General features: G+C 58.4%; 1 protein-coding gene across 4 annotated transcripts in view; it reads left to right on the top strand.

The window, feature by feature from the left end:
* ZNF536 (zinc finger protein 536) overlaps positions 1–12,196 on the top strand; it is a 409,759-nt gene that overhangs the window by 199,099 nt on the left and 198,464 nt on the right. For all 4 annotated transcript variants that reach the window (XM_066243745.1, XM_066243744.1, XM_066243746.1 and 1 more), the window contains exon 3: positions 2,734–4,923. In XM_066243745.1, the coding sequence (XP_066099842.1) occupies positions 2,736–4,923 (2,188 nt within the window). In that variant the 5' untranslated portion in view covers positions 2,734–2,735. The remainder of the gene's footprint in view (positions 1–2,733; positions 4,924–12,196) is intronic.

The raw sequence follows: 12,196 nt of genomic DNA, 5'->3' as shown, positions 1-12,196 counted from the left end.
CTGCAAATGTGAGCCGGCGAGGCAGAGTGTCTTCTGATGACCTGTGCGCCCAGGAGGGTTTTCTGTGCCGAGGACACCCTCACCGGGACCGGCGGGATGGCTCAGGCCCAGGGGAACACCTCCAGCCCTCAGGAGCTTTCTGGGGGCCCCGGCATCTCCATCCACATGGTGTGTGGAGCTCAGGCCACCGCCTGGTCCATGGTCAGTATTAGCAGAAGCGTTGGGTGACCAGCGCCCCACCGTGACTCCGGGGCTCAGGGAGGTCAGAGGTTGGGGGCAGGATGCTGGCGTGTTTTCCGACTTGACTGTTGACAGGCCTCTACCCCCGCGGGATTGTCCACAGCCTGAAAATAGCCGGTCTTCCTGGACTCACGTCTTCTGAGCTGGCCACCTGGGCAGCTCCTGGAAGCAGGCCAGCCATGTTGGCTTTAGACTTTTCCAAGCTTCTCCAGAGCTATTGGTTGGCATGCCTAGCACCCCCAGATGGCTTTGGGGTCACGATCCACACTTTCTCAGGAGGGGAGTCTGCATGGCTGGAGGGCCTTGGAGGTGGAGAGAGGCCTCCAGACATGACCCCGGGGCAGCTGCGTCCCTGCCTGGAGACCTCTGCCCCAGGCACGTGGCACCCTGGGCCTGTCCCTCCCTGCTGGCCGGCGGCTGCTGCGAGTGCTGGGGCCGCCCAGACCTGTTTTGAAGTGCCAGCGATCGGGCCTGGCACACAGTGGGGTTTTAGCATGTTTGTTGAGTGAGTATAAGAATCTCCATGAGAAATTACTCCTTTCTGACTGGTCTCCAAAATGGATCTTTTTTATTTTTGTTCATTTTGCCTGCCACCAGAAACAGAGAGGACAAATGGCAAATTGGGAGGCTTCTTTTCCCTCAGGGACCGTCTGCCCGCCCATGTGTTTGAGTTGTCAGTCATGGACACTATGGATGTGCACCAGGGTGGTACTTTCTCTCTGTCCTGCAAACAACCACCTGTGTCTGTCTCTTCTCCTTCTGTGCACGATGGACACCCCGCCCCGTCCTTTCTCCAGGGAAGTCAGGTCCCCGTTGGAGACCCCCACGCCTCGCACAGTCTGCCTGGCAGGAAGTGCAGGGCACAGCAGAACCCACTGGCGCTGAATGTGCTCCCTCCACGCTTGAGATCTGTCCCCAAGGTCCCCCTGGGGAATCGATCCTCGGTCCTGGCTGGGGTTAAACACTGCTGCTGGCCCACCTGGCTAGCTAGGACGTCTAAACATTGGGGTACACAGTGGATAGACGTGCAGTACCGGGCCGATGGCAGGAAGTGGACGTGGGCTACTTCGGGGGGCTCTGGAAAGAGGAGGCCCCCAGGCATGGGTTCCTGGCCTCTTATAGCTGAATTCCCACGTGCTCTGAGGTAGAGGGGTGGCCCCCCGCGCCCCACCCCCGATGGCCTGGCTCAGCTGTTCTGCACAGGCTGGTGGTGGGGGGAGGCAGTGAGGACTATTACAGGCAATTATGCAGACCAGCTCTGAGTGTCAGTGTTTAACAAACAGCTTTGAGTTCTAATTTTCTGCAAAGCACATTCTGCAGGTTCAATTTGTACTCATTACTGTGTATTGGGGAAGTTATTAAAACCACTCCAACTTGGTGAGCCTTCCTATGGAGTCGTCCCTGGACTTTAATTGGTCTTTATCTGGTTCTTTAAAAAAAAAATCACCTCAAGCCCAATAAAAGTCCCAGCACTGGATACCGTGCCCATTGAAGGATGGGGACAGAGCCCTTCTGAGGGGGACGTCCTCGCCCCCACCCGAATGTGAACTGTCTTGACAATTGGCTACGAATCCCATCAGGGGATCATCTAAACTTCCTGGGACGGGCACAGCGACCACATCACAAAAAAATACCAGTGTTTCGTAACAAGGGTTAAATCTTAATCTCTGAGGTTTTGCAAAGCTGCTCCTAGCCGTCTCCTTAAAATTTAATATACCTCGTTAATGCTTCCTTGCAAACACTGAAGGATTTTTATGATTATAATCATGTGTTACAGCACCTAGGACTGTTTCTAAGCAGCATACTAATCAGCTTAATGAGATATTACTGCACTTTTTGTTGACTAAAGCAAAATCCCTTTTATTGTTCTAAAGCCTGTCCTTTACTTTATTTTTTTCCCCCAAAACATTATCTTGTTTTATTATGTATCAGTAAATATCATGCCATTGGGATTTATTTTTTATTTTTTATTATTATTATTATTTTTTTGGTCAAAACATAAAATAATCTCGTCTCAGAGTGACGAGTGTATGGAACGTGGAAACCAGGGACAAAAGTTCCGAGTGTGTGTTTCTGGTCCGCGGTGAAAGCACTCCGCCCCCGGGCCAACCCCGAGCCCCACCAACAGGTGCGGGGGAGGGGGAAGACTTTTTGCCAGGTAGACCCTGGATCTGTTACTAGGTGTCGAAAGGGGTAAAACATTAATAATTTAAATGTACTTGAGTAATTGCGGTCGGTAAATAGAAAACACAAGGAATACTATCTATCGCCAAAACAAATGGGGGGACCGAAGCCATATTGCATAATTGGCATTTAATAATTCATTTTTTTATTATTGTTTTCGACTGTAATTCCTTGGCATGATTACGTGTAGGTAAGGCAGGGAAATGAAACTGTCCCTCCCGCCAGCTGAAGCTGGTGTGTCTGTCTCCCACCCCCCACCCCCCACGGCTGGTTCCGGGCCCAGATCTGAACTCTCTCTTCCCTTTGCAGGAATGGAAGAAGCCAGCTTGTGCCTTGGGGTGTCCTCGACGGTGGAAGCGGAGCCCCACCTGAGCGGCCCAGTCCTCAACGGCCAGTATGCCATGAGTCAGAAGCTGCACCAGATCACCTCCCAGCTCAGCCATGCCTTCCCGGAGCTGCACCCGCGGCCCGGCCCCGAGGATAAGCCGCCCGCGCCGCCGCTGGATGACAAGGCCCACGTGTCCCTGGGCGGCCAGCCCATGGGCAGTCAGATGGCGCTGCTGGCCAACCAGCTGGGCCGGGACGTGGACACCAGCCTCAACGGGCGTGTGGACCTGCAGCAGTTCCTCAACGGGCAGAACCTGGGCATCATGTCGCAGATGAGCGACATCGAGGACGACGCGCGCAAGAACCGCAAGTACCCGTGCCCGCTGTGCGGCAAGCGCTTCCGCTTCAACAGCATCCTGTCCCTGCACATGCGCACGCACACGGGCGAGAAGCCCTTCAAGTGCCCCTACTGCGACCACCGGGCTGCACAGAAGGGCAACCTCAAGATCCACCTGCGGACCCACAAGCTGGGCAACCTGGGCAAGGGGCGCGGGCGCGTGCGCGAGGAGAACCGCCTGCTGCACGAGCTGGAGGAGCGCGCCATCCTGCGTGACAAGCAGCTGCGGAGCAGCCTGCTGCCGCCGCGACCGGACCTGAAGCCCCCGCCGCACGCGCAGCCCGCCCCGCCCACCGCCTGCCACCTGGCACCGCCCCCCGCGCCCGGCGCGCCCGATGCCGCCCGCCCCACGCCCTCTCCCAAGCCCCCCGGCGGCGGAGGCGGTGGCAGTGGCGGTAGCTGCTCGCAGGACGAGGCGGTGGCCCCGGCCGCCGGCTTCCGCTGCACCTTCTGCAAGGGCAAGTTCAAGAAGCGCGAGGAGCTGGACCGCCACATCCGCATCCTGCACAAGCCCTACAAGTGCACGCTCTGCGACTTCGCGGCCTCGCAGGAGGAGGAGCTCATCAGCCACGTGGAGAAGGCACACATCACGGCCGAGTCCGCGCAGGGCCAGGGCCCCCATGGCGGCGGCGAGCAGGCGGCCAACGAGTTCCGCTGCGAGGTGTGTGGGCAGGTGTTCAGCCAGGCCTGGTTCCTCAAGGGGCACATGCGCAAGCACAAGGACTCCTTCGAGCACTGCTGCCAGATCTGCGGGCGCCGCTTCAAGGAGCCCTGGTTCCTCAAGAACCACATGAAGGTGCACCTCAACAAGCTCTCGGTGAAGAACAAGCCCCCTGGCGAGGCTGAGGGGCCGGCGCCCCTGAGCGGCATGTCCCGGGAGGCTCACGCCAGCCTGTGTTCCAGGTACCTGTCCTGCCTGCAGGGCGGCTTCCTGGCCCCGGACAAGGCCAGCCTGAGCGAGCCCAGCGCGCTCTACGGGAAGGGGGAGAAGGAGGCCCTGGGGAAGCTGTTGTCGCCCCTCTCCAGCGTGGCCCACGCTGTCCCCGAGGGCGACAAACACTCCCTCCTGGGCTGCCTCAACCTGGTGCCTCCACTAAAGTCCAGCTGCATCGAGCGGTTGCAGGCTGCGGCCAAAGCAGCCGAGATGGATCCCGTCAACAGCTACCAAGCGTGGCAGCTCATGGCTAGGGGTGTGGCCATGGAGCACGGCTTCCTGTCTAAGGAGCACTCGCTGCAGCGCAGCCAGGAGGACGCCCTGGTGAACGCGGGACTCATGTTTGACAAGGACAAGCGCGAGTACATTTTCGTGGGAGCTGACGGTTCCAAGCAGAAAATGCCGGCGGACCTGGTGCACAGCACCAAGGCGGGCAGCCAGAGAGACCCGCTGGCGAAGCTGGAGCCCGTGGAAGGCGGCCGGGAGTTTCTGGTGCACGGGCTCAGCCAGGCGCTGGACTACAACCTGCAGGGCCCGGGGAGCGTGAAGGAGAAGCCCACGGAGTGCCCGGACTGTGGCCGGGTGTTCCGCACCTACCACCAGGTGGTCGTGCACTCCCGCGTGCACAAGCGGGACCGCAAGGCCGAGGAGGAGGGGCTGCAGCACGTGGGCCTGGAGGAGCGACGCGGCTCGGGCAGCGACCAGGAGTCCCAGTCGGTGAGCCGCTCGACCACGCCGGGCTCCTCCAACGTCACCGAGGAGAGTGGGGTCGGCGGGGGGCTCTCCCAGACTGGGAGCGCCCAGGAGGACAGCCCGCACCCCTCCTCGCCGGCTTCCTCAGGTAGGCTGCTGGGGCCTCTGGGGGGGGGGGTGGCTGCTGGCGAGGGCCCCGCCCCCACCCTGTGCCGGTCCACGCAGGCCTCAGTGGGGGGTGGACCTTGCTGCTCCTCAAGGTCAGGTCCGAGGTCTCTGTGGCCGGTTGGCGTGAGAGGGCCCCGCCTTTCTGCCTGTCTCCTTTCGTCTTGGTCTCCCTGAGCGCTGGCGACCAGGAGCGTCAGTGGACTCTCCTCTGTGGTAGGATGGCTGGTGGGCACGTTGGCCCGTGGGGTGTGGCCCAGCTTCTCTGTAACTGCCCACCTGCCCCGTGTCATGCCCTCACCTCCTCGGCCACCCCGTCCTCTCCAGAACCCAGGAGTTGGCATCCTGCTCCATCCAGGCTGTGAAGGTGCCAGACCATCCCCATCTCTCCCCCGAGCACATTCTCATGATTCTCTCCCTCCCCAGACCAAACCTGGGTCGCGTCACACACCCCTTTCCCCTGCCAAAAAGAAACAACCCAAAAACTGCCGCGTGGCTCACCAGCCAGGTTCCTGCGAACGTCTGGAAAGGCACAGAGGTTTGACAACACAGATGCATGAGTGCGTGTCTTAAAACGTGCTGTGTTCCATGGGTGGTGCAGGTTTGGGGTCTAAAATAGCAGAGCAGAAAATCTGTCATCAAAATGTCTGTGAAATTCTGAAGCTTCCTGGCCCTGTTTTGGGGGGTGGGGGGGAAGAGAGAGGGAATGAACCCGGTCGTGGTCTAAGGTGGCTAAATTTCAGCCGCTTCCTAACGCGGGCCTGCCGGTGCCTGCATCCCTGGTTTCAGAGCCCCTTGCTGATGGAGAGCGAGTGGGAAGTTTATCTCCAGCCCTTTCTAAAGAAAGCATCTCGCTAATACTGTAATCATTCCGCAGCCTAACAACAGAGGAAGTCATGCCATAACAAATACCCTGTTACTAATGGCAACATTGATTTCTGCCATCAGCCGTTAAGTCTAGAAAATGAAGGACAACTTGAGGACCTCAAGGCTCCGCGTTGCTCGCGGTCAGAGAGGTGGCCGTCCTGCCGAGGGTCATTTTTTAAAAAGTTTTCCCTTTTTCTTCTTTTTTTCTCCCCCACCCCCCACCCGCCTCCCCTCCTCTGGGTTTTGATGAATATTTGTATCGGGGGCTGTTCACCACGACAGTGAGGAGGCTGAGGCTGGTCCCATTCCGTGGTGGTGGTTGTCATGCCTCAGCCGCCCCCTTCTTCGGGGGGCGGAATTAGTAAGAAAACAAAGTGTGAGCCCGCCGGCTTGTTACAGACCAGTAGAGAGTGGTTAAGACACATAAGTCTGAGCTCACATTCCGGAGATTCCAACAGCACTTAGAGCTGCTGCTTAAACACCCATGAAACGCGCTGTCTGCTCCAGGGTCCTGGGCTCGTGTGTGATTTATTTCTGGTGGGAACTTCTGGGGGAGTCTGAGCCGGACCGAGAGGGCCCCGGGGGGCAAGGCTGCACTGCACGGTGACCAGTCCCCGGGTTTTCCAAGTTTCGCTGCCCAACCGCGCAGGCAGCAGAGGGTCCAGCGTTCCCCTGTCACGGGAGGGGGGGCTCTTGGTCCCCTGTTCTGGGGGCGGTGGTCTCACTGTCTTGGGGAGCGGGGGCCTTTCAGGGGCGGGGAGCAGAGCGCACAGCGACTCGCCTCGGCGAGCGGCAGGAACGCCGCAGACGCCGCTCCCGCCCAGACCTGCCGGGACCCCGCGGTTCTCAGCAGAGGCTCTGACACCAGAGGTTCAGCTTCGTTCACGGCCTGCCCTCCCCTGTTCCTCTCCCACCTTCTGGCTGACTGATAGCCTCGTGCTGTTCCTCTCTGTTGTGCTCATGTCTCTAAATGCTCATGGGGGTGGGGGCACTTTGACTGAAGGATCCCACCACCAGGCTTAGGACCCGAAGGAGAGTTACACTTGAGCTGAGGGGATGGTCTTGTATTCCCCTCGCTGAAGTAGTTTACGGTCACGAAGACTGATTCTTTACTCCTGGTTGACTTCTTTGTGTTTTTTGTTTTGTTTTGGTTTTTTTTCCATATTCAAATGAGACCCTTTCATCATTTTCTGGCTGAGCAGCAACCAGGCCTGCCGCAGACACAGCCCAAGTCAGCTGGACGGTGGGGCCGAGGCTCTACCGGGACTCAGGGCCCTTTGCCACATCTGCCTTGCCTTTCCTCTGCTCCCCACAAGTGTGGCTTGTACAGAGTGCGGTTAAAATATGCATTCAAATAAAACTTGTGACACAATGAGTGTTTTATTATCATTACCTGTTTAGAGAGAAACCGCAAGGTGAAGGAGGGGGGAGAGAGGAAGAGAGAGAGAGAGAGAGAGAAAGAAAGAGAGAGAGAAAATCCCTAAGCTCTTAAGTAAAGAAAGAAGTACTTATTAAGGCTTCTATTAAGAAATGACTGCACACCACGGTTCCCCACACTTCTCAGACTGCATAACAATGTCACAAAACTTAATTTCCATCACTTGATTCTTTTCTTCTTGAAAACTGGGTCAGTAGGGCCTGAGAAACTCTTTTTTTTTTTTTTTTTTTGCAGATCTTAACCAGTGAATTCTTCTTTTAAATCGCTGCTCTTAACATGATAGTAGTTCAGAATTCATCATAAAAAGCCCTTTTTGCAGAGAGCCTCTCAGAACAGATCTCCAGAAGGAGGCTTTACAATGAGTGGCGGAGACAGCCTTTGTTATCTGATGCAATTCTTTGCGAGGATTGGGAGCGGAGTGGCTGTTTAAAAACGTCTTGCTCAGACAGAGACGAAGAAAGGGTCAAGTTTGCAATCAAACAGTTATTGCCGAGATGGGCGACTGTCACTGGCTAGGCTAATGTGGGGTGCAGCTGTGTGTTATGTGAGCAAAAGAATGTTTGAATCAGTGAGCATGTGAAAATGATTCCAGTGAACCAGAAAATATGTTTGTTCTTGGGCTCTCCAAACTGCTGAGAACCGGGCTTCGGATCAACTGCGAGAGCAAGGACCTCTGACAACTCAGGAGGCCACATTTTCTCACCGAAAATGGACCAAAAAAACAAAACAAAACACACACACACAAAAAAAAACAAAAACTGGTCACAAAGACCTCTTCCCCGTCGCTCGAGCCCCTGGGTTTGTTTCTGTCCCTGGGACGCACCGATTGTCTCACACCCCCGCCCGTGGAAGTCCTCCCTGCCTCTCCGTGGCCCAGGCAAAGGGACACGGTGGGGAGGCAAGCAGCTCATAAATTCTACTCTTCCCTGACACAGGAAGAGCGGGCCGCCGTTCCGAGGTCCCCTAGCCGCTGCTGGCTCGCGTGCCACCGTGCGGAGGACGTCAATCTCGCCCGCCCTCCCCAAAAGCCCAGCTGAGCCTGTGCTGGGATCTGAGCTCCGCTCCAAGTCAGGAGACGACCCAACTTCTGTTTCTCTGGGTTTTTTTCGGTTTGGTTTTTTTTTTTTTTTGCTTTGGAAATCACGCTTGGAATAATTAAAACTTAATGTACTAAGAAACGATGCTGCTTGCTCTGTCCAGCAGGGCGTTTAGCTTGGGCGGGCCCCGTCATTTTGGGAGAGGGGCTAATGGACGTGTTGGTGGTGGGAAGGGGGTAATTGAATGCGCTGACCCTTTGTTCATTAAATAACGGCTAAGTTCCGTGATCAATGGCAAGCCGGGCAGAGGCTCGGAGAGATGAACGTCTCGTTAACCCCTGTGATGGCTGATGAATATTTTGAGGTGGACGAGGGCTGTTTGATCAGGTAGGCTAGGGCCTGGAGGGCCTCCAGCATTGGGGGGAGCGGCATTCTGGAAATGCTGACCCCCCCGTCCCGGGCAGGGCCTTTAACTGCTGCCTTGCAGGCCACAGCCGGACAGCCATGCTGTGACACCGGCCAGAGTGAGTGAGATGATAGATTTTCTTTCTTTTTATTTCTCCTGTGGCTCCTCTTCCCTGCCCACCGCCTGTTCCACACACACACACACACACACACACACACACACACACCAGGCCCCCAAAGAAGGGGGGGTAGGAAAAAAAAGAAAAAGAAGAAAAAAAAATTTTAAGTCTTGAGGATTAAGATCTTCAAATTTTTTATTTTTTTTATTTTTTTGCTTGTGCATTCCAATTGTTCTTAAAATATTTGGCAATGTCAATTAGTAACTGAGCAGAGTGAGCTGATGAACACAATTTTCCAGGAGACTGAGCACCCTATTGTTGCCGAGCGAACAGCAGATTTCTGAGGTCATTATCATTCGCTGGTTGCCTGGCCCAGCTGCTTCCTGCAGCAAAAGCCAAACTTTCTGCTGGGGCTCAGGGACGGCGGCAGCAACAGGGGGCTGGGGCGGGGGGGCTGTGCGGCCCAGGCAGGCGGCGCGGGAGGGGAAGCCCAGGTTCCAGGCCGTTCCGGGGACGCCGCCCACCCAGGCTTGTCCCTCCTGGTCCCCCCCCTCCAGTGCCCCCACCCCCGTGCGCCTCTCAGCCGGGGAGAGAAAAAGAACCGGGGGACCTCCCGCCACCCTCCCACCCCCCACCCCGGGGCCTGGTGGCAACTCATCTCTGTGCCGAACAGAACTTTGGAAAACAAGAATCACGTTTACCAAATGTACTTAAAAATTGTCCACCCGGTCTAAGGCGGGTGAGTGCTTTCCCACAGATAGACTTCTTTATTATTATTAAAAAACAGGAAAGGAAAGAAAAGAAAAAGTCATAGATTAAAAAAAAAAACACAAAAAAGAAAGATAAAATTAGTAACTTGCAATCAGTAAATTGGGACTGACAAACGGAAGATTATTTCATTTTTTTCCGGAGGGACCTTCTGAGCAGCTAATAGCCTGAAATTCTGCGTAAGATCCAGTGTCGTGCTGAAGGCCCCCCGCCCCAGCCCCTCCCCTGAGGTGGGAGCCGGTTCCGGGGGAGAAGCTGCCGTTTTTAAAGCTCAGCTGTTAGAGCCCCGTGCCATGTGCAGCGTCCCCCCCGCCGAGGCGGCCGTGCCGGCGCCATGTTTGTGGAGGTTTCCTGGGGGGTGGGGGTGAGGCCGGCTCCTGTCCCAGGCTGGGCCCAGGCCGAGGTTGGCCGGCTGACTCCTGGGAAGTGTCAGGTGGGGGCCGGTCAGTGGGCCAGCGGATCCCCGCTGGTCTGCACCTTCCCTCTGGCCTGAGAGCGGGCGGGCTGGCCACCGGGGCATGGCGCTGGAGCTGGGCCCTTCGCTGCAGGGCTGCACCCTCCCCTTCTGGGAGGAGCCCACCCACAGCTCCTTTGGAAACGTCTGCGGGCTCGTTCGTGCACGTGGTGACCTGTGGAAGCAGCGACAGGGACCCTGACACCGCCCTGGGGCTGTGTGGCCGCCCCCTCAGACCCCCGCATGTCAGGTGTGAACCCGCTTCTGCTGCCCTGCCCTGTGCTGCTGCCAGTGAGGTGCCCTGGGCATGTGGCCCAGCAGGTGGGGACGCACACGCCCTGTGCTGCTGCCAGTGAGGTGCCCTGGGCGTGTGGCCTAGCAGGTGGGGATGCACACGCCCCGGGGCACAGCCTCCTCTGCCACCTCTCCAGCCCTGTGGAGCCCAGGCGGCGGTTCCTGGCCAGCACCCTGCGTGAGGTTCGCTTTGCAGACAGCACGGTGTGGCCTCTGCTTCATCATGTGCCCGAAAGCAGATGTCATGAGCTCCCAGGGCCACCTGCCCCCTCTGCTGACTGTGCCTTTGGGTCACTGGAAATGTACACCCCACAGCCACATTGGAAGAGCAGGGCGGCCTCTGTTTGGGGGCTGTTTGGGGTCTCCCTGCTCACCCGAACTCCTGCCGCCTCAGCTCTCTGAACCCCTGCTCGGGCACTGCCCTCGGGGCCTGCGTCTCGGGGTGCCCTGCTGACCGGGTGGGGCACCTGCTCCTCGCCGTGCGCCCTGGCGGCTTCCCAGGCCTGCCTCTCGGGCAGAGGGTTCAGGCCAGCGGCCTGATGTCTCAGGTGACTGGGGACGGGGCAGTTCCAACGAGGCCCCGTTTTAAATGGCCCTCAGGATGTCACTGGTGTCTAGCTGGAGGCCGCTGGGACCCTCGGAGCGGCAGAGACGGAGGGCGGAGGGAGACTGGAGATGCCCATGCAGGTAGCCGTTTGCACGCCCTGCGCGGGGGTCGGACCGGTGAGCCGTGAGCTCCTCACTGCCAAGCTGCTTTGCAGGGTTGGTGGGCGGGTGGGTGGGGGTGCGAAACACCTGCAGAGACCGGAGATTGCATTTGTGCAGGCGTCCCGCATTTGTGATGACTGGGCTGGGACCTGCGCCATCTGCGACCCTCGGGCCCGCTTGCTGCCCGTCTGGGTTCCTGTCGGCATGTGGCAGGCGCATCCCTGCGCCCTCGTAGACCGGGCTGGCACGCCGCGGCGGGAGGCGGGGCTCAGCCAGGCTTGCAAATGCAGAGAGGAAGGGGGCTCTCCAGCAGTTGGCGGGGGGCTCTCCGATCTCCCCGGGAACGGAGCGGCACAGCAGCCGAGACGAGCGGTGGGTCCCCCTTGCCTCTTCCTGGCAGGACGGGGCGACAGCAACATTTACTTAAGCTGTGGAGTTTGGCACCGTTGACACCAGGCGCCATCTGGAGAGCCCTCCTCGGAAAGCCGTGGGCGCTCCCGAAAACGCTCGGGGGAGCCGGGCGTGGGCAGAGCCTCCAGGCTCTTTCCTGGGGCAGACCCTGAGCAAGCAGCCAGGCCCCTGGACGGGTGGGGCGGGGCAGGGCGGGGCAGGGGTCTCCCAGGAGCCACAAGGCTGAAGCACGTCCTCCCTGTCTTCACTGGCTGCTCCCCCAGCCAGGCTGTGCTAGCTGGTCCCGGGCCAGACCTGGTGCCGCTTCCCCTCGTCGGGAGCACGCCCCACATCCCGGGCCTGTGTTTCCACATCTTCTGTATTGTGTTTGCCTCCTGTTTTCACCTGAGTCCTGGCGTGTCGCAGGCGTGAAGGCGTGGAGGCAGCCAGGACCTCTGTGGCGGGTCACGACGCGGTCTGAAGGAACAGGGCTTGCGAGTGTCCTGTGAGGAATGTCCGTGGTGCCTCTCGAAGGGGCTGGGGACAGGGACTGAGAACAGGGAGGCGTGGCCTGTGTGCCAACAGGACCCAGTGGGGCACAGAGATCGGTCCTGTCCTTTCCCAGATCCTCCTCTGCCCCAGAGGCTCCGAGCTTCGAGCTGAGCTATGCCTGTCTGAGCCCGCTGCCGGCCGCAGGCCCCGGCACAAGGCCACCATCCCCACGCCAGGCCTGTCTGAGCCCGCTGCCGGCCGCAGGCCCCGGCACAAGGACACTG

The sequence above is a fragment of the Saccopteryx bilineata genome, chromosome 9 (assembly GCF_036850765.1).
Source record: "Saccopteryx bilineata isolate mSacBil1 chromosome 9, mSacBil1_pri_phased_curated, whole genome shotgun sequence".
NCBI lineage: Eukaryota > Metazoa > Chordata > Mammalia > Chiroptera > Emballonuridae > Saccopteryx > Saccopteryx bilineata.
The sequence above is the reverse complement of the archived record's forward strand: the minus strand, read 5'-3'. Positions and strand labels throughout refer to the sequence as shown.